The 25596-nt window shown below is 42.4% G+C and overlaps 1 protein-coding gene across 1 annotated transcript in view; it reads left to right on the top strand.

Moving 5' to 3' along the window:
- LOC142803337 (neprilysin-1-like) overlaps positions 1–25596 on the top strand; it is a 48114-nt gene that overhangs the window by 7167 nt on the left and 15351 nt on the right. Inside the window, exons 3-7 of the mRNA XM_075888453.1 lie at positions 6310–6447; positions 7840–8019; positions 11708–11849; positions 17052–17150; positions 18112–18396. Coding sequence (XP_075744568.1) covers positions 6310–6447; positions 7840–8019; positions 11708–11849; positions 17052–17150; positions 18112–18396 — 844 coding nt within the window. The remainder of the gene's footprint in view (positions 1–6309; positions 6448–7839; positions 8020–11707; positions 11850–17051; positions 17151–18111; positions 18397–25596) is intronic.

The following is a 25596-nucleotide window of genomic DNA, read 5'->3' as shown; positions in this document are numbered from 1 at the left end:
CTTAATGATATGGGGGTTTTGGAACGTTACATTCTACATATAGATAAATCATAATCAATGTTCAATTTCGACACATAAAAAGACAAAACATAGGCTAATAATGCACGCGCAATTCGTTTCTAGCTGCCTTCATTTCGAACAAAGAAAAATTATACTTATAAAGTTTGTCCTAAAAGGTGGCGCATCGAGCGACACGCTGAACATTCCAGTGATTTCACTAAAATGATCAGTTACGGATTGACGCTGCACATGGGGGTTCAATGAAGACGCGTAGACCATGGAGAAGCTTCAATATTTTAGGCGCACTGTATATTGCTCTTTCTTTTTCACTGCTCTGAGGGACTGGCAAAGCAAGTTGCGTTCGCATAAGTAGACGCTGCGCCCAACGAAGAGTAAGGTTTTTTTTTTCCTAATAAATGACGCCGCACTGCGTTACTATAGATATGCATGACCAGGTTATGCGTAGGTCCTTGCAATGAGAAGCAGAATGATCTGAGGAAAATATACAGTAAAATAAGCGATGAAGTGTTGCGATACCAACAGGGCTCCTGATGCAAATGCGGCGCATCAGTGACCAAGGCCTGATGGCTATTTTATGAATAAACGTGATATACTGGCAAGCCATCCGAGGTTCACTGTGCTTTTGTATGAGTGGTTTACGGAAACACTCCCAAGTGAGTCTGGCTGCGGAGCACTTAACGTAACAAAACTGTCCAAAGAGGCAGTAACCAGACAATTCACATGATCCCTGGTAAAGGAGAAGTTATTTGGCGTATGTACAGTACCTGGCGAAAAGCGAACAGGATAACACAGAAACGTGGTGAAGACTAGATAGTGAAGTCATGCATAGCATAAAAAGACCAAATAGAGTGCTGTAAAGAGCAAAAATAGGAGATGATATGGGTAGAATTGGTGCTCATAAAGATGTGGTCGTAAGATGACGTCAAGAGGTCAGGCAACCAGAACTGCAAAAACAACTGAGGTCTCAGACTAATCTAAGCTCACACACGCTGTATGCATTGTAAGAACGCAAGGTGTGCCGCCATCGATACACGAACGGGAGATAATGCTGGGGTAAGGACTTTCCCGAGACTGCGAGAAAAGTGTACGTTCATTACTAATCATTGCGTTTCAGCTTCTGTAAGCGCTCAAACAGGCACATCATCTACTTTTTTATCGAAACGTCTTTGTCATGTAGCCACAGCCATCAGATAATTTCCTGTTTCGTATGTCAGTGAAGTGTCGCCTTTGGGAGCTGCACTACTTAGTTTTCCTATGATGCACGGCGATTAATCGGCGAAGGTTAGTGACGGGTCAAATGCTACACAGACCTTCGCTTGGTTCTGTAGTTTCGGCAAGCGGTAGTGTCGTGCAGCCGAGTTTCGCGCATCAAGGTTCACTGGGGCAGCGCGGGGATATGCCGCACAAATATACGATGTTGAATGATAGTGAAAAATAGCGGCGGATGCAACCTATTTCGTTGCAGTTCAAGCATATAGACCTGTCATCACGTGTGCGCCAATGAATCATGTGTGGGCCAATGAATATTATGGTGCCCAAACTACAGGCCCCTTGTTGGCTGTACAATTGAACAGCGGATATCGCGGGAACGACGTAAAGCACACATTGGCTGAGTAGCAGCGTTGACCACTTCTTCAAAGAGTGGGCAATCTCTTATGGGTTCTTCAGTATTGCAGGATGCCTTGTAGATAAACAAATGGAAACCGTCACCAGAGACGCTTTATGAATGTGGCTTACAGTAAGGTTCCGTAGAGATTGGTGCGTGGTCCCAAATTTCCTTCTGGGTAGCTCATCGGCGTCCAATCGGCTTTCAGAAAATGTGTTTCAGTTTTAATGTTCATGCATCCCAGCTGGTCAAGATCTGCTTGTGCACATCAAACCACACACGCGCCGTTTTCCTGTACAGTGACTGATATTTTCAAGTATCAAATTTGAATCTCACAGCTTAGCCAAACTTGCGTGCTCTTAGTGAGGCAGCTCATTTTCGACGTGCACATTACCAATTTCACAGAAAGTAGCACAGTATAAGGGATGAGGGAAAACATCCTGGCTGGGTTTAGTTCTTCTTGCGGAGGCCTTATAAACAGGGCTGCCTGTTTACAAAATGCACTACAAAGCAGGTGCCTACTGGGAGTTCTTTGATGTGTTTCGAATATATGCCCTGCTCCTCCATCGGATGAGGCTGAGGCGACAAAATAAAAATGCATTTAAAACAATTACTCTAGTGCAGCTAACGGGAGTAAATGAAAACCAAAGTGGAGAACCAGTAATAACCCGGTATCTCTTTACCGCACTACATGCGTGACACATTGTACGCTACAAACTTTCGCAGCTGATTTTTGAACACTTTTACAAGGGTACAACAAGTGAAAACCTTCGCTTGTTCTGGGATAAACGTGAAGAACCAGAAACTTCTTATGTTTTTAAATTACCAATAGGTTCTAGATCAGATTGCCGCTGGTTCACGCCAGACATAAAACGTGCGCTGAAGAAAAATAAAAAGGTTTACAGACAAACAAGACGCTCGAACTGGCTTCTAGATTAGGAAACCTGCGAATATGTTTCAGCTGTAGCAAAAAGAATTATTCTTCAAACCAAATATATATTCTTTAAAAAACGCTACCTAGCCTAATAATTACAGACACCAATTTTTTTTTAAAAACTCTGAACGCCAAAAACGACCACTCAACACCTGTATTGGTGAGAGAAGAAGGCAGCACCTTATCTAAAGAACACCCTGCTGAGAAATTCAGTCACCGCTTCACTGAGGTATCAACTAACAAACTTGCACTGAATTATTCTCTCGTAATGCAACATATGCCAATTCAAAGTCCTTTTTCTGCAAACGTAATAACAGAGCATGGATTAGGTAGCGCTATCTACCGACTTTCCGTCAAAACCAATCGCGGCACCGACGACATCAGCGCGAAACTTCCTAATAAAACTCACCAACATACAGCCCACATGCCTGGGTATATTTTTAGCAATCCCATGACTCTGGTAGTGTACGAGATGACTCAAACTCTGATAATGTGGTAGTTTAGGTCAGGTAACAGCAATAACCCCAAGAACCATAGGACAATTTCATTAACGTCCAATTCGCGCAAGTTACCAGAGCACATCAAACCCTCCCAGGTCATTCGTCATCTCAATCACAACAGTTTCTTTCTTCGCATACCAGGTGGTTTTAAAAAAAAGTAATCATCTCATATTCAACTTTTTGAACTAGTGGCAGAGCGGCACACAGCTCTTTATATATCAATCTGTATCGATGTGATTTTCATAGACTTTCCCAGGGATAGCGGCAGCGTTCTTTATAACTGCCTGATGATAAAAAGAAGTCACCTCAGCCTTGACCATAAAACAATTACTTATATTCAAGAATTTCTGAACAATAGGTTTCCGTCAGTAAAACTTTACTATATATCTCATCCAATCTGAGTAACATCTGGTTTGTCATGAGGCCGTGTGCTGGGCCCTCTTCTCTTGAATCAGGTTTTTCAATTGGTCGCTATGCAGGTGATTGTAATTTTTACAGAAAAATACCTTGCACAGATGACACTTCAAAGCTACAAGCGAATCTCACGAGGCTAAAGGAATGGTGCAGCTTATGGCAGATGGAAACTTCTGTAAAAAAATGAAAAACTTAATGCGCACTAACATCACTTCTGCACGGTTTAGCTCTTACATAAGCTTAGTAGAAAAAAAACAAGCTATTTAGATATTTGGACGTAATACTCGCTTTGCATGTAAGCTAGACTACACACATGCATCATATTTTTATTAAGGCTCTCAATAAAGGTGCTTGCATTTTACTCAGAGAAGTCCAAGACTGAATGCTTTTGATTCATTGATCCGGCCATCTTTGGATTACGCTTCATGCATATGGCGACCTTACCAACTCAGTCTTGCTAACATGCTCAATGTTTTACAGAATAAAGCTGCTCAGTTTATCTTGCCATTCTAGTCACGTTACATGAGTTTTCGTTACTGAAAGCAGAACTTAGCCGTATCAATCTTGCAATTTGCAGACATAATATTTGTATATAGTTCACTCGCTTTGTACCAGAAGCCCAACCTGCGCCCGCCCCATCTCATGGTGGTTTTTTAACGTTTAACCTCACATATAAAATTATTAATCCCGTCTCATACCTTTGCAGCCCGTCATACCTCAACCCTCCTGTATCATGAACACAAGTTGGCCCTCTTTTTATCAAGGGCCAACAATTTTCTAAATTACGCATCATCATCAGGCATAATCAAGTGGAACCCGCTTGCATCAAAAATTACCGAAATAACAAATAATTTCATAGTTCACTCGATGCTGCCGGGCTATTTGTATGGCGAGGAACAATGAATCCCTGTCTGATTTGCCTCGCTTGATTTATTTACAGTTTTTGCTATATATATTGTATTTCTTCCATGTATTTTCATACGTGCTGTTTTTGTTACTTTTTGTTCGTTTTTGTTCTGACAAATATCAAATTGAGTGATGTTAATACATGATTGTGTAATTATATTTACTCGCTGCTTCACTTTTTTTGTTCTATTTGCTTTGTTCGCTGTTTATGTCGTTTTAAATGCATTTATTCAACTAAATACCTCCTTCCTCCATACAAAGTACAATTGCGTCTTGAGAGTATTGAAATAAATAAATGAATAAATAAATAAAAGACAAATAAATACACAAATAATTGAGGTTTTGTATGAAAAAGAAATACTGTACTATTTTGGGTCACTAAAAAGTACCGTAGAAAAGTAATATACGCACTTACTTGCATTGGTACCTTGGAGCCTACTTCTACCCTTACTCTTACCAGTTACGTAATAGTGTCTGCGTCTGAATATGAGCTCTTTTTATCCTCATAAATGACCGGTTGATTCCAGCGCTAATATTTATCACTGCTCTTGATATTACGCACACGTTCAGGCACGACCGGATTCCAATTTATTCATTCATCCTTTGCAGGCACACTAACCTAGTGCTTCAAGTATTTGCATATTAAAAAATGTTCGCACGCAGTAGCATGTTTTAGGTTTACACAAAGCCCACACAACATAATTTTCAGTGAAAAATTTGGCACCGTTGTGCCCCGTATATCAAAACTCTTCGTTTGTTTTTTTTTTTTGTAAATCTGCAGTGAACTTCTCGCTTGAAGAATATTTCGGTAGTTTCTCTTTCGAGAAGTTATTCTTGCCATCTGTTAAACCCTCACCGCAGAGACGGTTCTGGTTGTCTAAGTTCTGTACATGAAGATAAATGCGCGCCGACTAATATATCTACGTGAGTGGTGTCGATTTACTATGGCTAAAGAAAAATGAATGTTTTTATATATAGACTAATGTCTGCACTTTACCCTAGCGAAAAACATTGGCCTGTATCTGCATGTTACAATGTGAATGTCGTCGAAAGAAGATAGTCTTACGTCTGGAGAGAGTGAACGAAACGTTTGTTTGATGTTCTGCGCAAGAAACTCGGTGAATGGTATTCTGGATGTGATGCGTCAGAGTGCCTCGAGCGCGCAGCGGAGGCGAACGAGCGCATCGAGCCCCGTCACCTGTGAGATGTGAGCGCTATCTGGCAGTTATCTTGGAAAAGAAAGCGCACGGCGGGTGCGCCTGTCTTGGAGATGAGAAGGTGTAGAATGCAAGGCCACGGGTAGGTGCCGCCACCGTGTCATCTTAGCAAAGCATTGGACACACTTGCCTTTTCGTGCAAGCGTTACATTATCAGCGCAGCGTGATAAACACTACGGTCCTTAGGATTACTTATGTATGCCTTTTCTAGTATAAAGGCACACACAGAATATTGAAGTGTTGTTATAGTGCCTCAGATTAGCGCAATAATCGCTTTTTAATTGACATTCGCAAGTATGAACGCTAATTCTGGAGCAATATCAGTGGGCGCTGCGGATGGGTTCCACCTTTTGGGGTATGGTTTGGTGTCGTTTGCGGTACCGATAAGGGCGGACAAACAGACAGATGTGCAGAAAGACAGACAGACAGACAGACAGACAGACAGACAGACAGACAGACAGACAGACAGACAGACAGACCAAAATTTTTGCGTCGTAGGTCCCCAAGAAAGACTATTTTCTTTAAACAAATTGTATTCCGTGCCACTTTGCTATAAAGTTTGTCGGAATATTCACTGTATAGCAGCAACATTTCTTCGGCTATACGCTGCTCAGAAAAGTCCCACCCTCGCCTTAGAAATAACATATCGCTTCTGTACACGCGAACATTTTTTGTAGAAGTGGTATAACAATGTACCGCGTAATTTCACAGGTACAAAGGGACTTGGACTTATCCATTCGATCCTACCTTCTCATTTCGGAAATACCGAAGTCTAACCAACTTTCTTGGCAGAAGGCAGCCGCGATGTATCACGCCTGCATTTCTTACACGTCGTCGTATGAGCCAGAGGTAAGCTCAATTTTCGGGTCTCATCTTCATAGAAAGTTATAAATTTTTGTTTCTAACTAGCACATCGTTTAAAAGAAGGTCATAATGATAACAAAGTTTGTAGACACTTTCGATAATAATAGCTGCTGCTATAACGAACTGAAAATGCCAGAGGGGAAACAAAAAAAAGCCAGCGGCGCATTGTGAATCCTATTGCGAAACGAGGCGTCACTCGTCACTAGCGTCTACTGTCATGTTTGATTATGTGACCATTAAGACGCTGGTACTGGCACTCAATAGGCATTTTTCCGGGAGGCTTACGGGAAAAATGCTTTACGTGTAAAGGTGAATGGCTGCAGGTCTTTAAGAGAATAAGGGCGCACTTACCATTCATGATTACTTAACAAAGAAAGCGATATAAAAAAAGCCGTATGAAGGAAAAGAAGCCCTCCGCTGTCAGGCCTCAAACGTCTGACATACGAACTCTATTTGACAGGCCGTAGGTTGAACCTTTATATAATGTGCATGCAGCGACCGAATCCAAGTTTCCGTTATCCGAGTCATCAGCTAAACAGCGTTACAAGGCCACGGGAGTCGCATTTGCGAACAGAAGCGATGTGATAACTAACTCTACTCAATGCTCTCAGGGTGGATAATCAATATATTTGGACTAAAAGGCTGCCTCGCTGGCATGTGCTAGACACTTCGAACACAAAATCATCTTTAATCTGTCATAGAAGATATGTTTAGAGCAATCCTACATGTACGTGCTGCCAGATTCCTGTGACACGCATGTACAGTTCGCAAAAGGCGCGGTAACGAAACGCTGTGGCTGTAATCTAAAAGCGGCATGTCTATAAAACCCACATCAATAGTTCAGTATCATGTGATTTGACATCAACTGAATTTGGATAAAAAGAATTGTCAGTTCGATTCACGTTTTTGTTTTACACTTTTGTTCGCTTTTTCCCGATTAAACTGTGCATGTCTAAGAAACGTGTATATCCGACCTGAAAATAAAATGCTGAACCGCAGCCCTCTCTTTCATTCCGCAGCCCTCTGAGAGTGCGAAACACAGATTTATGACTTAATTTTATGCTTCTGAACTCTGATGTCTGCTTAACAGACAACTAAGCATGCTTCGGCACTTAACCACCCGTATATATATTGACATGCGTCTCAATCCCAGAACGACTTTGGTCGCTTGTAGGGTAAGGACTACAAATTCTAAAGAACATACGCTACTTCGATGCACACGCTAAGTTTTTTGAGCAACTTTCTGCATTATCTTTGACGAATGGAGACTTATAGATGTATTGATATGGTGCTGTGATTTACGCTAGCCATGTGCCTGTACGAATAAATTCTCGTAACACTATGTTAATTGATGTTTTTGACCTGCTTAATTTGTAGACGAAGTACCTCGTGCGGTGGATGGTTTCACTGAATCTGGATCTTCTTAACGAGACAAGGTTGATGAATGTCAATCCGGTCGAAATGATGGTGCGCGGGTCCCTCGACTTTGGAGTGGAGGCTATTCTGTCCATTGTTTTGGAAGAAAAACAATTTGAGGACGGCAAGAGAGTGGTGACGGTGAGAAAATAATTTTTCGCCTTCGGATAAGCATAGATCACGAAAACGAATCAAATAGTATAGTGTGGCAGGAAAGACTGTATTATACCTGCGATGAATGACCGTTATCGTTCCCATGACATGATTTTGCGAGTGTGCATAGACGCCAAGGAAACGTCACCACTTACATACAGCAGCACAGTCTGAACCATACAGAGAATTAAAGCTGCTGTGTTTGCTCTCTCTCTATCTCCTCTCTTTCTCTCTCTCTCTCTCTCACACACACACACACACACACACACACACACACACACACACACACACACACACACACACACACACACACACACACACACACACAGATATATATATATTTTTCGAACTTCATCAGAGGGTGTTGGTTGGGCTGGTTCACAAATCATTGCCTTTCCTTTCAACACAATTGTGAGGTTTATCCTGCGCGTAGCTGACAATGTGATGAAATCATTGTTCTTGCGGATGTTTGCAAGAATCTGAGCTATGTTTTCCACTCTTGTGAAGACAAATATTCTTGGTCTAAAAATACTTCGTACTGGTCACTTTGACACAGTTTCCTGTCTAGCAGAGTTATTTAGGACATTCACAAGGCTCTATTCTGAAAATACGTTGATTTTCCGGTGTTTTCTATAAACTACACTTCTTCTAAAGCGGAAATGTCAAAAGGAGCAGAGGCGATTATTACAAGTTTATTAAGGCTGGGCGGGGGCAGAAAGAGGCAAGAAGCGTCTTTATTGGTGGCGAGAAATTTGAGAGGGCTGTGACGCTGTGCTTATTGTAGTTGCTTAGGAACGATGGTTATAAACTGTTTAGTTCGTTATTTGGTTCGGCTTAGATTGCTTTGCTTGCTGTGGTCAAGGCGTCAATTTGAAATAACGGCCGATTTCCTGGATACATTTGACTGACGTTTAAACACGGTTCAACATAGACATTCAATGGCCTAATGGAAACTTTATAATCTGGAATACACCTATGCCCTCAGCTCCCCTTACGCCGTCAGACTTCTTAAATTTATCGATGCGATGAATGTCCATTTAGATGCACCAGGTAATTTCACCCCTAAGTGAAATTACGGTGCCTCATGCGTGCAATGTCGATAACATTGTCGGGCTGACATCAAAACTACAGCGAGAAACCGATGAGTACCTGATCCCATCTGATACGGAATCCCATCTCACCAGCACACCCGTTGAACTTGCAGTTGTCGTGACCCGAGATACCCTTGAACGTACCAATATTTTGCAAGAGAGCTCCATTAAATGTAGAACAGGTCTGTTAAACTCAGGAATGCGGTCTACTAAACACGTACTTTGTCTCAATAGTTTTACTATACGCGCTAAAAAATCTGCATCTATGGAAGCTTCTATCTCAATGACCATAGCCAACACCACCGTTAAAAGCGTTGAAGCTAGGGTCCTCAGCGTTTCTTCATCAAAACCCATTTTCTTTCTTGGGTGCCTGGACAATGCTTTCTACAGCGTAAGAAATCACAAGTCCCCAACCAACTTTGTTACCTTGATTTTATTTAAACAGTCATTTGGAACAGTTTTAATCGCGACAAAGACGAATCTTTCTCACTCCTTGATGTAAAAAAATGGCAGCATTTCCACGGGGTGGATGATGGAGAGGGGTGCGAAGCATCCGTCCGTGTATTCGTTCTTGCTTCCGTCTGTCCATGCGTCCATCTATGCGTCCACCCATGCGCTCGTCCATGCATCCACCCTGCGTCCGCCCATGCGTCCATCCGTTCGTGCAGCTATCCGTGCGTCCGTCCATGCATCTGTCTGTGTGTCCATTCGTCCATCTATTCAACACTCCAAGTACAACAATCTCACATCTTTTCATTATATATTCCGCATATAGAAGCACCGCCATCCAGCAGACATTCCAAGGACTAAAAGAGAGGTGGCACACGCACACTTTCTTAAGGCTGGCGCTTCGTGTCTACTTCCCACCTTTAACCACTTCGAGTTCATGGTATATACTAGTTCACTGTATTCATGGCACTGCGGTTCAACGCTCGCTAAACCTGTCTGAAATAAAGGAGGTTACGTCCAGCAAGTATAACGTAGCAACCTTTTCTTGTCAGATACTGCCCAATGTACATGCCAATGGCTGCTAATGGGAAATGAGAGACAGAAGAATTTGGCTTTTAGTTAACGCGAACGCTGCGATTTTGTTATTGTTCAACAACGCACAGGATAAATCTCCCACCGGCACCCCCTTGGAGGTCAAAGCGTAAGACGTGTTACGTACTGCGAGGGACGAACGGGTGCCGCTTTAAGGAGCTTCGCCCCTAAAACTGTGTACCTTAAAATACGCCTTCCAGACTTGAGCGCGATATCAATATCGTGTTCAACTTGTTCCTGGTGCGTATTGATTTCAAAGGGCTGTATCAGTGAAGCTTTCGAATGGGGCTGCCATCTGTGGTAGTATGATTCATAACGGGCAATGGTGCACGAGAAGTCTTCTCTTTAAATCTTGAAGTCCTCATAAACACTTGTTCTGGAATATACACTTCTAGCACAAAAAATATTTCTGCGGTAATACATAATGCATTGTGAAGCATGTACACAGGACGCGTTGTTTTGTAAATTGCAAGTTACTCCCACTGCTTCCAAGCCGAGCAAGCTATTTTCAACCTCATTCTCAACAGACTCGCAGCTATGTGGTCGAGCGCTTGCTTGCCATGCTTTAGACCACGGTTCAGTTCTTATCTGGACCCAGAATTTATTGTTATTTATTTTATTCGCATCTTAATTTGTTTTAGTTCACGTCACGCACAATACACTTTTTCGCTAATAACCAACGACGCAGACACCGGAATTTCTGTGAAATGAGCTCTTTAACGCTACCACTATAATATTCGGGTGAATGACACATTTTGTAAGTATTCAGGTGAATAGAGTCAAGTCGATTCTTCACAGTAGTCCCCAGCCCATCACACTCAGGCAACTGCAGCCCTGCCCACCACGGTGGTCAAGTGACTAAGGTACTCGGCCTCAGACCCACCGGTCGCGGGATCGAGCCCTGGCAGCTGTAGCCGCATTTTCAATAGAGGCTAAAATGCTTGAGGCTGTTGCAAGGTAAAAAGCCCCAGAAAAACAAAATTTCCGCACCCTTTTACTAAGGCGCCTCTCGTAAGCATGCGGTGGGTTTAGCAAGTTAAACCCCACCCATCATTGATATTAACTATAACCCCCTTGACACTCTCACCATGAAAGAATCACCTTCCCTCTTTGTTTTCCACCGGGGTATCAAAAGAAGTTGGTCTACACCTCGACCCCAGCGCTGTTACTCTCAGGAGCTGAATACAAAACGAGTTGAATACAAAATTGTGGAAAATAAACCGATTCCTGGTGGTAGCCCTGTGAAAGTCTTCAAATACTGGGAATATATTACTCTGGAAATACAATTTCCTCACAACGCTCCCAGTTTTATTACTTCTGACATACAGTATAAAATTACCAAATGTAGAACGTGGAAAATGCGACTTCTTGTATTAGGTATTATCCCAGAGCGTACACTTTCAAGTCGTGAAGAAAGCGTTGAAATGTTTTTTATTGCTTGTTTTCTGGGGTTGGTGTGGTACTGTCAACCTTGCAAAGCTACAGGACACTTCCCGGCAAATTAGTCTCTTACGGGCGTTCTATTTTTTTCTGTTCAATAATAGGTGGAGCGCAGCAATAAACTAGATAAGTGGCGATCTCATAATCGAGACATAGAGGAATACTACCCATTCGTGACGATGTATGGTGCGAAGCCGCCTTTGGACAAGCAACTCGCCTTGAAGATTCAGCGATACGAGAACCGACGTGAGATGAGTTCATTGTTATTATTTATTGATTATCTTTTAGCTTGCGCTAAATACCATGAAATGTGTGCAGGTTCCTTCGAGAAAGATATTATGAAATTTAATACTATATGGTGACAGCGAATGACATCTCTAATCAATAAGGGCCTTGCGCTACCCACAATCCTGCGTCATCATGCTTCAGCCGCCTACATTATACACTAACTTGAATAAGGATACCAAAACGTTTTGCGCTAGGAGGAGTATTTATTATATATTTCAAATCAATGAAAAAATTCAAGTCATTTCTACTCAACCGTGTGTTGCACGCATTGTGTTTACCCTGGGCCACAAATGTCCAAACAACAAATATAAATACAAGAAAAATATCCGGACAGCATCTGTTTGTGTGATAGGTCATGGACACTCAGCTCTGGCGTTCCCACACCTTGGCCTATTTAGTGATATATATTTTTTCTATGTATTCTTGTCTTACTAAAATGTCTTGATCTTTCTCGCCCTGCACATCCTGCACTCCGCATTCTATTACGATTTAGATATTTCTGTATAAATGCAGCGATATGCAACGCATACATACTTTATTGTATGTCAACTACATAATTATTTGTGTTGTGTGGCCCTACTGATTCTATATCGATTGTTTTCAATAAAGAATGTAGCCTTCGTGAAAACAAAAGTAGCAATCGCTTATACAGCGCGTTTGTGCGTCCACCACGATTGAACAGTTACTGAAGGGAGGCAACTGCATGCTACTTGCAGCGTTTCCTTTACTGTAGTTGAGGTTGCTTAAACATATTCAGAACAGTATTTATAGACATAAACATAACTGATTTACCTATGGGAAATGAGTGGTGGAAACGGGCCAAGTCCGTTCTTCGAATAGTTCAGTGCCACTTAGAAACTCCGCGTTTCGTGGCAGAGCCTTCCTCCCGCATGGCCTCGTATCCTCCTACTCTGATGGGACAGAGCCAGTGTTGTCATTGACGGCATTTTCGAAGCGAATGGTACTGTAGCATTTAACTGGTTGTTTGTAGAAGAAGAGAGCAGATTATGCAGGTGTTGCACATATAACATTATTTTTATCTGACCAAGACTTATCCATATCGTAGGTTATGACGGGCAGTATTAAACAACTTCATCATATGATAGACAGGACGTACACATTATTTGCAAACTATTTTTTAGAATGAAAGCTGCTTTGTCTCTGAGAGGTTCGTGGGCGCACGTTTGCCTAAGCCGCTGAAGTAGCTCTTCTGAAAATGAGCTCGTAAAGATAACTCATGTGGGGATGCCTCGGTTCAAATTATTTAGGCTACACACATGTCTCATGCTATGGGTAAAATAGCGGATCACTTAAAGCTCAGCTTTCTGGAGCCACTCTATGCGGTATAGCTTCTTTTTGCGTTGGCTGCTGTGCTAAAGTGCGTTCTAAAGTTATCGCTCGCAACGGTACCATAAATATACTTTTAATTGGCTTGATCGTTTCATTTGTCTAACCGAGAGATTTAGTTTTCTTCTTGCCCCTGTCTCATTACAATGAAGGTGTTTCAGAAGCACCGTTTTACTTGCCAAACAAGATTCCGGTACGAGGCCTGCCGAAGTGTGAACTGTAGGATTAATTTTTACTGCATGGAATTCTGTAATGTGCACCTAAATCACGCTTGGGTGTTTTTTGTGTTTCGTCACCATCGAAGTATGACCGCCGTGGCTGGGAATCTATAGACCGTTTTCCGCAGCGGCAAATGATCACTGCCACGTTTTAACACGTGATCTAATGGGATTCTCCCTTTAACTTCCTCATCGTCACTAATGGTGGGCTGATTCGTCGTTACTCCCGCGTCAAAGGCCAGCAATGTGGGCACAGCGGTTTTAGGGTAAGGTGTTGACATGGAAGGCAGGGCGATGAGTGCCGGTGTTTCACATAGTTTCACATTGTCGCCCGGCAGCAGGCCGGGCTCAGCAAACTGCTAACGAGTTGGCGCTTAGCTGGGTCTTCGATACCAGAGACAGAAATAAGCGTCTTTTCATTTCTCTTTTCTTCATCTTGAAATAAAGAGCCACTTATATATAACCAGACGATATTCTTGCTACGCTCGCCCGCGCGCGCATAGTCTGCGCGCGCGGGCTACCGTAGGCGGCAGGGCAACGTCCGCCACACGCCAAATGGCGGCCATGCCACCGAGGAGCACGCCATGGTGCTTTGATGTGGTGGTACCATCTAGTTTTGCTAAAAAAAACTATCTGCGGAAAACGCCTATATCGCGCCTTCAAGCACAGCAGCGCGACACCATACGTGTATTGCTGCAGCGGTGCTTTCTTTTATCAGCTTCCACATGCATGCATACCATGCATAGAACATATATAACACGCCAGAAAGAAATTCACGTAGCTGCCCCTTGCCTCTATGTGCCCTACTGCACAAGAGAGTGGAGTGGTTGCAACGCAGCACATGCTTATCAATGGAAGGGCGTCAGCCTGCTTGACCGAACTTCGAGAAAGCAACCACTAAATGAGACAGCACTGTCTCTTCGACGCCAGCTGACCCGAAAGTCGCCTGTTTGATGCCAGCTATTCCGTTCGCATTTTGATGAATGCAAAATGGTAGAGGCCCGTGTACGACGTAATCTAAGTGCACGTCTAAGAACACCAGATTCTTGAACTTGGCGTCGTCATTCATTACAGTGTCTCGCAATCATATTAAGGTGTCAGGAAGTGAAAATACATACAATATTGCATTCGATGCCAGAAACATATGTTAGCGCAGCCCGCTATTCCAAGGCTTCTCTCCGCTTTGCAATGACTTCCTCAGGGAGTACCCTTCAATCTATGGAATGTTTTTTCTGAACCCCAGTCAAGTATTACTGATGCAATGGCCGCTCGAACTATTCGCGCTGAAACTTAAAACGAAAACAGTTCACAGGCGTGCTTTTGCTGCGATACACTGTGGCCGCTTCTCTCTGTGTGAGAAGCTCAGCTGTGCCTCAACGCGCTGCAGGTTCCGGTTTGTCACAATGCAGCGCTGGTCTCGTACAGCGGGCGTTGTGACAGGCCCGACTGCGCGTGAATGAGATAGGGCGGTTGTTGCAAGTGCGCCATCGGCTCACAAGGATAGGTCTCATTCATGCGGGAGGACGCGAGGGATGGTGTGGCTCCTGTTATGCTTGAATGAAGGGCTGAAGTCAAGGCGTATGGATGACGTTAGCGTGCGCAGCAGGTGCACCCACGTCGAAGGAATGTATCCTGGCAAGGACTTCAGTGTATACACCAGAGCACAGCAAGCTCAATGCTTGCTGCCATATTGAAAAGCGCTTGGTGCCATCCAATGCAAGCGTGGCGGAGCAACACCCTCAACTGCCACGCGAGCAGACGCTCTGCAAATCAAACCGCGAAACTTCGCTACCCGAGTGCGGCTGTAAGCATGTTTCGCGCTCTTGCTGTGCTAAAATTTCATGCTGATTTCGTGTGACGCGTTGAGGAGACCTTTCTCGACAGTCCGGAATGTCTGCAGCACATAGAATGTGGAAGCAACTTCATTCGGTACGCATTATTCCACTGAAAGACACGCGAACAGCGTTAACTGCGGCGTGCCTTGGCTGTGACAAGGCAGAATTTGTGCTTTGCTGCATGCAATACCATGTTCGACGATTGTTCGACGTGACGCATTTCAAGACCAACGTGAAAAATATTTATTTCACTTGAAACAAATACAACCAAAAACATTCTGTGCATGAATTTCGGTCTTAACAGAGGGTTCTTGTTATGAAAGTACTGAAGCTGACTAGTGGCAGAATACTTAGATAATTAGTTGCACACTCATTAACTTGAATTTCCATAAGTAACATGGAAGAACGTTTTACTTCATTTTCCTACTTTGAATGGTTTGCTGAGTGTCTTGGAAATATGCCACGCGAATTTGACGCTTTTCCGACAGCACATCATCATTCGTGACTGAAAGGGATATGGGCGATGGAACAGTCTAAAAGATGTGCTGCGTTAACAACAGCATCAGGAATCGAATGTCGAGCCAGCATTCAGTTTAATTCGGAGAGAGACACGCAGCCAGCAAGATAACTGCTTCTCACGTTCAAAGATCAAGCTTCGAACTCTGCCCCCTTTGATTTTTGACCTCTGTGTAGTAGTGTATTATGAGCTTAGGTAACAATGAGGTGAGAACTTTGGCCGCACAATTATTAAGAACGCACACGGTTTTCTTTTCCTTGACCGCGTACGCTTTGAAAGGGCACATTTTGATCACCACTTTTTTATGAAATTAGCTTTTTTATGCAAACCTTTCATGAGATTTATCGTATGCTGTATCAACGTCTAGTTCGGTGACATGCTTCCGGGGTGAATATAGGCTACCAAGTGCAAAAATGGGTGCTTCAACGTGAACAGTGATACACCGGCCGTACGCTACTACATATTTTGCGATTTGTCTAATATCAACGTAAAACTAAGAGTCAAGTACTTCAGTGAAGATGAGGTAATTGACAGGTAAACTGATTTCTACGACACTGGCATTGACCATTGATTTCGTGATGGCACAGAACCACTCTCATATAGCGTTTGGCTCACTCCTAGAAAAAGAGAAAAGAATAAGGAAAAATGGTGTCTTTTCGTCCCACATTAATCATCCTCCGACTTGCCTTGGTTTACTTTTGTTGAAAACTAGGTGATAGCGACTTTACTATCGAAAATGCTCTGTCACACTGATAACCCACTTGTAGGTGTGAACCGGGAACTGCCAGGTTCTCGGTGAGAGTGCAAGAGAATTACCGCGAGACTGATGACTAATATTGATGTGGGACAAAAAAACGCCCTTTTGACACAATGATTTCTCAAGTGCTGTTTGTGCTCTCGAGTCTAAAGGAGGTGGAATAAGTGTGTGCAAGGCCCACGGATGTGGCAAAGCTTACGTGAAACAACTGAGCACCCACGTAAACTGAAGAAGGGCAAGCATAGCTGCAACCAGTTAACCACTTAAAAGAATTGGTAGAACATCGTTTTGGACAATTTACTTAGAAAAAACTTAGAAAGCACTTAGGACACCCAACCTGTGGGTAAATGGCATTATTACACGGACATTTATAGTATTATAGCCACATTTTCTGAACAGAAAGCATTGTATCATCTCTCTGAAAGGCACATGAGTAGAAACACTTGCACTTATTTTCTTGTTCTCTGTCTTGTTTTTCTTTTGTAGTACAAGCCATCGAGGTAACTACCATCACACCGTTTGAAGACTTGGCGTACACTCCTTTTGAAAAACTCGGTGAATCCACAAAACCGTACGTTACTGCAAGTAGGTGAATGTTTTTATTTAATTTTCAAAAACTGCCAAAGACTTTTATTTCAAAAGTTTTTCGTTGCCAATTCACAACTTAAAAGATAGCTAATATTCTATATTTAGTTGTTCTTTTTTATTATCTTGTGTAACCAGTTATGTTTTATCTGCATTCTTTATATATTTTACAGAGTATAGCGCCTTCTAAATTTTAAGGCCAATACAATTTTGCTTTTTCCTGAACAAATTGTGTTGTGCTTGTTGCATTCTCATAAGCCACCGAGCTTCCTAAACACTTTTGAAAATCAGCGCTCACATGTTTAGCCCATAGCGCGTAGCCATGCAGGATCACCTGACCTAGAGAAATTCGGATCTGTCCGAGCTCTGACGACACGCTTTTTGGGATGCGCTCATCAGTGCGGAAAAAATCCAATCCACTCCTCAGCGCGCTGCGTTCAATTGGTTACCATGCAACCCGTCATCGTGTCAAGGATGGTTGACGAAGTTGGTTGGTGTTTCCAAACGAGTAGCACCTTCTTTCATTTGTTTATTCTGTTAGTGAGTGAAAAAATGAGCCCATCATATAAAAGAAGCCTTTTCAGGTGATACTTTCCTGACAGGATCTGCGTAAATTCAATTTGAAGCTTTAACGCATGCACCAGGTCTGCTTTATAATAATCAGCGCGGCTTCTGAGGTTCGTTGTAGTCGAGCACCTGACAAGATCGTGACCCCAGCTAAACCTAAGACTACGAGCTAATCATCGGTCCGCTCCCTTCAGTGACCTTAGTTCCTCCTTTTCCATAATAAAACAATTTATCATCATCATCTTGTAGCCATAGCCGCCGTAAATTGAATTCGGAGTGAACTCGTCGGCCTGAGAAGCTAGGGAATCCTGCATAGCGCCCTAGTACCTTGAATTTCATATATGCATATGTTATGACTGCAGTGACGCTAATCGACATTTCTTCGTCTTACCAGATGAGTGGATCACCTTTTTTTACAAGCACACCAATGGCACCTATACGGAATACGATTCTGTTATGAGCCGTCCATACGCAATCACCATCATCGTGAAGCTCTTCAAATCCATGAGTGTGGGCCTGAAAGGGCTGCGATACCTGGTCGCCTGGACCTTCTACAGGCAGCTAGTGGAAGTCACTGATCAGTACTACTTCTTACGCGGCAAGCTAGCCAGCGACGTTTGCTACCAGCATGTGAAAGAAGTCATGAATCTGGCAATTTTAACCCACTACTTTCATACTGGTATGTATATGCACATACTTTATCCCGCTCACATTGCCTTTGTAATGATGCCGCACGTGAGCTGGCTGACAGAACAACTGTAAGGAGAGGGCCAAGCCAAAATATCAACATCAACAGTTCAATAGTTACAAACGTGATGCATCTAAAAAAGACCAGAGACCAGTACCAGCCCCCCCAAATATACGTATTTACTTTTTACTGGATAATACCTTCAGTTGGGTATCTGAAAGATTTCCCTCTGACCCTTTATTATGAGATTTGGGGATTTTGCGCGCCGAATGCTTCTTTCACAAAAGGCTCCTTGCGCAGGATTTAGAAAGCGTTGACAATAGTTCCGATGTGAAGGAGCTTTAATACCCTAGTTTTTGTAGATCCACGGCCGTTACTGCCAATGGGGCCACTAGACAGAGAAAATCCACAAGAGTCACTATTATGGGCGCCCTGCGAATGCCTTCACACAATGGTGAAAAAATTATGGTCGCTAGTCATCGCTGGGCAACCTTCTGAATTACGGTAAATAATTAAAAGCAGAGGTTGAAGAAACAGTCGTAGCTATGTCTAACCTGTACAATAATAGCATGTGCAGCGATTACGCGCGTATTTAGGTCGATTATACAGTGCCTGTCGTACCAGATGCAATAGCACTCGTTATTACTTTACCATGGTGGTCATTGCTGATGGCATTCACCCAAGCTTATTATGCAACCCTAGTGACGATGAATTTGGTTCTGTAAATACGAATAGTCGAAGAAGTGCTCTGATGACTTGTTTTTTTTTCTAGTCTTCAACATCTCAAAATGTTCGCATCGCCTTGCCCACGAGTATTTTGTTACAACCTGTACGGGGCGTGACCGACGATGCATAAAAACAAGTTCTACAGCTGTGCACAATTTTACCCTGTAGATGAGGGCCTGTTTATCGAAAGGGGGTCCGCGTGGAGACCGTTAATCTCCTGTGGCTGTGCGAAGGCTGTCTTTTTTATGCACTTCATTTATGTCTGATTTCGAAGCTTTCAAATTTGGACACCTATATGAAATATTGAGAATAGTGGAATGTGTGAAGAAATGTTGCGCAAACGAGCGTAGGCAATATCTTAAGCGGTGACATAAATATTGTGTAGAATAAGCCTCTATTCCTGAATCAAAAGCAGTCACAAACAGCCAATTTGCATTGAATTTTTCCTAAACAACATACACATAATTGTGTCACTGTATGCTGCCTTTTTTTTTCAAATTTCTATATCTAATGTGATAGATGCCCTTGCAAATTAATGGAGATTCATGGTGAGCAGAGCAGACTATTAAAAAAATTGAACTTATTACTAACCTTTGGTATAGATATTCATAGTTAATTAGTCAAAGTTCTTGCCTCGACCATTAATTAATTCGTTCGTAAATTTGAATTTTGACTGCATTAGTGTACAGTGTATGTTGGTGTATCCGCATGCATGTTGTGTACCACAGGTTTTGAATATTTAGCCAATTTCGCTTGATTGCATCTCTTCGAAAGTGACCTTCAGTTCTTTGAATGTGTTATGTAAACTTTTAATTTTGTTTGTGTGTAAATCTTGTGTGTACACTAGTAAGCTGTTTGTTCAGAATTTTTTTGAATTCAATGTATTGATTCTTCTTTATTTTTTCCTATGCTCATGTCAAAGCTTAGGGCGAACTAAGTAGGGACAGCGGCCTTTACTTGGATGTTTGCCGGGAGCCCTTGACTCTGCGGTGAGCTCTGTATTGTGCTCAATGTAAAGTATCAGCATGAGCCTGAATACGCCCACTGCAGGATAAAGCGCTCTTCTATGATCCTCCAATCAATCCGATCTCGTGCTTTCTGCGGCAACGTTATACCTGGGAAGTGATTATTTCATCTTCCTACCTAACTCTTCAGCTCCCCTTCATGCGTTTGCCTTCTCAAGGAATTCAGTCCGTTACTTTAATGACCTGCGGCTATCCTGCCTACGTGCAACGTGCCCGGCCCGTGTTAATTTCTTCTTGTTGATTTTATCAATGATATCTTAAACCCTGGTTTGTTCCCTGATCCACTCTACCATTTCCTGTCTCTTGAAGTTACACCTACAATTTTTGATAACGCTCGCTGCGTCGTCCTCAATTTAAGCTGAACCCTCTTTGTAAGGCTCCACGTTTCTGCATCGTAGGTAAGTGCCAGCAAGATGCAGCTATTGTATACCTTTCTCTAATGGTCGGGTCAGTTTGCCATTCTTATTTATGAAATTCTCGCTAAATGTGACCCTCCCCATCTTTATCCTTCAAGTTATTTTGCTCTCATGGTTAGGTTCCGTGGCTACAGATAATGTTAGACATACTTCTTAACAACTTCTACTGTCTCTCCACCTATCGAAAAGTACTATTTTCTGCCAATACTTTTGCACATTAATTTAGTTTTGTGCATAATATTTTCAAACCTACTGTTCTCCTTTCTGTGTTCAGTTCCGTAATTGTGAGCGGTAATTCATCACCTGAACCACTCATCAAGGCCATGTCAACAGTGAATTGCAAGTTAAGATAATCTTCATTAACTCTTATTCCCAACTGTTCGCAATCTAGGGTTCTGAAAACCTGCTGTAAACACGTGGTGAATAGCATTAAAGAGATTGTGCCTCCCTGCCTTACATTCTTCTTTATTGGCATTTTGTCGCTTTTCTTATAGAGAGTTATGGTTGCTGTGTCTGCACTGTAGATTTCTTCCAGTATGTTTATGTAGGGTTCATCGATGACCTCATTCCGTAGCGCCTACAATACTGCTGATGCCTCGAGTTATTCAATTGTCTTTTCGTAATCTATGGAAGCTTAGTTTCTTCTAGCGGGACGGCTCAGTGCTCTCCCATAGTTGAATACGAAGTACTCAGAATTGTTAGATTTTTTCTAAACACTTGAAAGCTATGTAATTGGGCTGGTTGTATTCCGCGGATTACTGTATTACCTTATTTATAGTGAATATGGTCCGTTGATGAGTAGCCGGTGTGAAATTTTGTTTGGTATTTTGCATGAGTTGACTCCAATATCGCTCTAATTGAATTAGCTGTTATTTTTGTAAATAGTTTGTAGAAAGCGGACACTAAGCTAATCAGCTTGTAGTTTTTCAAGCCCATGGCGTCTGCTTTCGCATAGATTAAAATAACGTTGGCATGCTTCCGAGATTCTGGTACCCTTCCCGTCAAGAGACAATTCGTGTATAAGATGACCAGTGTTTCTTACACATTTTGTCCGCCATCATTTAGCTGGTTAGTTGTTGACTTATCGTCACCAACGGCTTTGCCTATATGCATTGCTTATTCACCCTGTTGCTACTTGCAGAATGTCGAATTCATCTGGGATATTATTGCTTCTTATGATATTATCCTGGTAGTTTTGGCACTTGTACAGCTCTCTGTGGAACTCCTCTACCACCTCAACTTTCCTATCCATCTTGGTTTTGATATTGTTGTTTTTGTTAATGCATACCTTTGTGATTTTTTCCTATGCACAAATTTGCTTTCGCAGCTTTTAGGCTTCTGTCGGTTTTTACACCTCTCTCGGTTCTCTTCATGTTATACGTTCTGGTTTCGGCTAGCTTGCGCCTTTTGATTAACGTTGAAAGCGGCAATAGCTTCATATAGTCGGTTGCGTTTGAAGCTCTTACGGTTTGCTGTTCCTTGATAAAATATTTGCCTCCTCAGATTGTTTTCCAGTGTCGTGTCTAGTGACTGATCCTCCTACTTCCATGGCACACGCTTCGATGATACTAGTATGTTTATTGTTCGTTGTGTCAACGCTAACGTCGGTTACCTCGTTTAGAGCCTCAAATCTGTTCTGAAGCGAACCTGTGAATTTATGTATTTTTCCTTTGAGCACATTGATTGGCTTCTTGCGCAAGAGTTTATGCTTTTACTCTTTTAGCTCATGGTGAATACGTGCAATTATCAATCTACCGTCACTGCATCGGATCTTGCCAACTACTTCTGCTTCCTTTACAATGCCTGGGTGTACACACATTATGAAATCTGTTTCATTTTTAATCTTGTCATTAGGGCTTCGCCATGTTCACCTACTGTTAGCCCTTCTCCTGAAGAAGGTATTCAATATCCGTAAATTATTACGTTTTGTGAGCTCTGCTAAACCTACCCTCTGTCATTTCCAGAGTCGATGCCATAATCCCCACTGCATAGTCTCCGGCCTTTTTATTGCCTACATTGACATTAAAGTCGCTCATCAGAATAGTATACTGCGTATTTGCTTTATTAATGCCTCACTCTACGTCTTCATAGAAGCATTCAACCGAATGATCATCATGTTTCGATTTAGACGCATAGCCCTTTACTATTTCGAGCTTGTACCTTTTGTTAAACTCAAGTATGATACTTGGCACCCTCTTACTGATCCTATAGCATTCCTCTGTGTGGCCAGCGGTATTTTTCTGTATAAAAAAAACCCGCCCCTACGGTATAATTCTCACTTTTCCTCCTACGTTTCTTGAGCCCTTATTAAATCCTATTTAACACTGTAATTCTTCGAATAGCCCAGCGTGACTAGTGTCAATAGAGAGCGTTCTAGAGCTGAACGTAACCAATTTCAGATTCCAATGATTGCCGTTCCGTACCCAGATTCTCAACACCCTCCACTGCGTGGCAGGTCTGACCACCACCTTTGACAGTTGCTTCGCAGCCGCTGCGGATTTAGGGCCAAGGGTTATTTGCTGTAGTCATGTAGGTAGTGACCAAGAACTTCACCAGGGTGCAATACCCTGCTATGGTGAGGAAGTGTATACCACAGCAGGTGGTCGCCAGGGAGGCCAAACCGCAGACCTCTTCTTTTTATTCTATTTAACGATTTATTTATCACGCGTTTTTGGTAAAGATACGGTTGGGATTACTCCAGCATCTGCATTTGAATCAAAAGTTCTCATTTTATGCTAGGCTGCTGTGCTATCTCTAACTTAGAAGTGTGGCGGCTTGGGCTAGTTGGTATGGCATGACGATAGTTATAGCGCGAGAACAAAACAACGACACAGAGACAAGAAGGACACGAAAGACACGAGCGCTCGTGTCTTTCGTGTCCTTCTTGTCTCTGTGTTGTCGTTTTGTTCTCGCGCTATAACTATCGTCATGCTAGCTCTAAGTAGAGAGTTTTGTTGCACTTTTTTAGCACTGTACAATACTACTTGACTGCTTATCAGCGATCAACTTATCATGGATCGTAGCTCGCCTGGTCTTTCCTCTACTGTTTGAAAGTCCATAATTCCATTTTGATGGCTAAGACCCCCAAATGACCCTCTTTCTCACGCTTTTATTCTCTCCGAACTTCTTCCTTTCACCCTCAATTTTGACATTGTTGGCGTCCAAGTGTCCGTAGTGCCAGAGGTTTGCTAATTTCGAGTGGTCACACACCTGCTTTGACGTTTACTCTAAACTGATAAGTTGCACCCTCCTGTGTTGCGAACTTATCGGCTATTTCTATGCGATTGTTACGTTGAGCGTATACGTCGCGGGAGGTCGGCGTGAAAGAAAAGCAAACGGAAATAGTTTCTAATTGCTAGAGAATATATTGGCGCTGCATTGAGGCTGTAACATAATACATTGGTCTTTTGAAGTAGTATTCAAAACTCTGGTGAACAAATATGGTGGTGGTTCTCTCCGGAGTCAGATATAATGACTAGTATTTACGGATATGGCCAGCCTAATAACGTAAAATAGAGGATAAGGCATGAAAATTCGCGCGAAAATAATGACGTATTTGCATCACTCAGCGTACAGCATCAGCTTTAATTGATAAACCCCGACGACTTTCGGTACCACACAAATACACAACGACAACTTTAAGTGACACGTTCAGCTTCTACAGTTCATCTTCTAAATACAGTACTAATACAATTACTTTTTTGTCGACCACCTCTCTTTTCACCGGTGGCGTATTCACTTGCAAATGATACGCGGTAAAAAAACTGTTTAGGAGAAGAATACTTCATTGAAAGCTTTTGTAATGTTTTTGCGATAACAGCATAGTCTTCTTGCACTGGAATGCTCGGCCCTCAGTTTAGGGAAGTGTTGTGTGGGCAACCAATGCTTGACACTTCAGTAGATATTTGAAAACAGCTGCTGCAGCATGTTGCGCTTACACGACATTTTGAAGCAATGTAGGAGACAAGTGCCGGCTGTGCATCAGCTGTTTCTGCCGACGCACTCGTGTCGTGGTGATCACGCGGACACAGTGGCGCTCAGTTAAGGGGCGATGCCTTGCAAGGAATACCACCCACCTGCCATCACCGGGCTATCAGACAAATACTAACCGCATTGAAATTATTCGTCACTTGTTTCTGTAAGTCGCCATAAGTACGAGATGTGTCAAGTCATATTCATGAGTTTATTGGTGAGCATGGTGAACGCACGGTGGTTAGCGTTATTGCCTCTCCGACATGAAGATAGATCTTTGCGTATATGCGGCCACTTTACACCCTAGAACCGGAACTCCTCAAGATGAGGTTATTCTCGTTTATGTAGTCCTAAAGTGGTAAAAGGTAAAACCTACAATGCAGCTGATATCTCAAACTTCATACTCCATTTAGAAGACACCCTTTTTACTTTCTGCGATGACAACGTCAACACATTATGGACTAAACTCAAAAGTTGCTGTCAGCACTGCATTGAAACTCTTATCCCAGATAAAATGAAAAAAATCGGTCGAGATAAACCATAAATAACTAGAGAAATTATTCTATTAAAAATAAATAAAACCTTATAGAAAACAAAAATACGGCAGGACTGTTATATCTAATTTGACTCTCGATCTAAACCTGAAGCTACAAGAATCGAGATAGCGCTACTTTACTGTTAAGCTCGGTCGTTTTGCGACTGAAAATTTCGCAAAAATTTGGCAGTTTTTTCCCAAAAGGATTCTCGCAAAAGTTCTTATCGATAAAAAAAACAGCGGAGTCATTCAAGATGTTTTTTTTTTTCAAAGCGTTTTTACGAAACCATGCTCTTCGATGACACAGTCGCTTTCCGAAGATTCCCAGCATAATGAAAATAACACCGTTAGTATATCTACTGAAGGCGTGATTGAGCATCCCCTGCACTTCGGCATTATAAAATCTGCAGAACTGGATAACATTCCAAACGCGTTCCTTAAAAGATATGCAGTACAGGTTGTTCCTCTTTTGGCAATACTTTTTCAGAAGTTTATCGATACGGCCACGTTACCTGAC

Source organism: Rhipicephalus microplus, chromosome 3 (genome assembly GCF_043290135.1).
Source record: "Rhipicephalus microplus isolate Deutch F79 chromosome 3, USDA_Rmic, whole genome shotgun sequence".
Classification (NCBI taxonomy): Eukaryota; Metazoa; Arthropoda; class Arachnida; order Ixodida; family Ixodidae; genus Rhipicephalus; species Rhipicephalus microplus.
The sequence above is the reverse complement of the archived record's forward strand: the minus strand, read 5'-3'. Positions and strand labels throughout refer to the sequence as shown.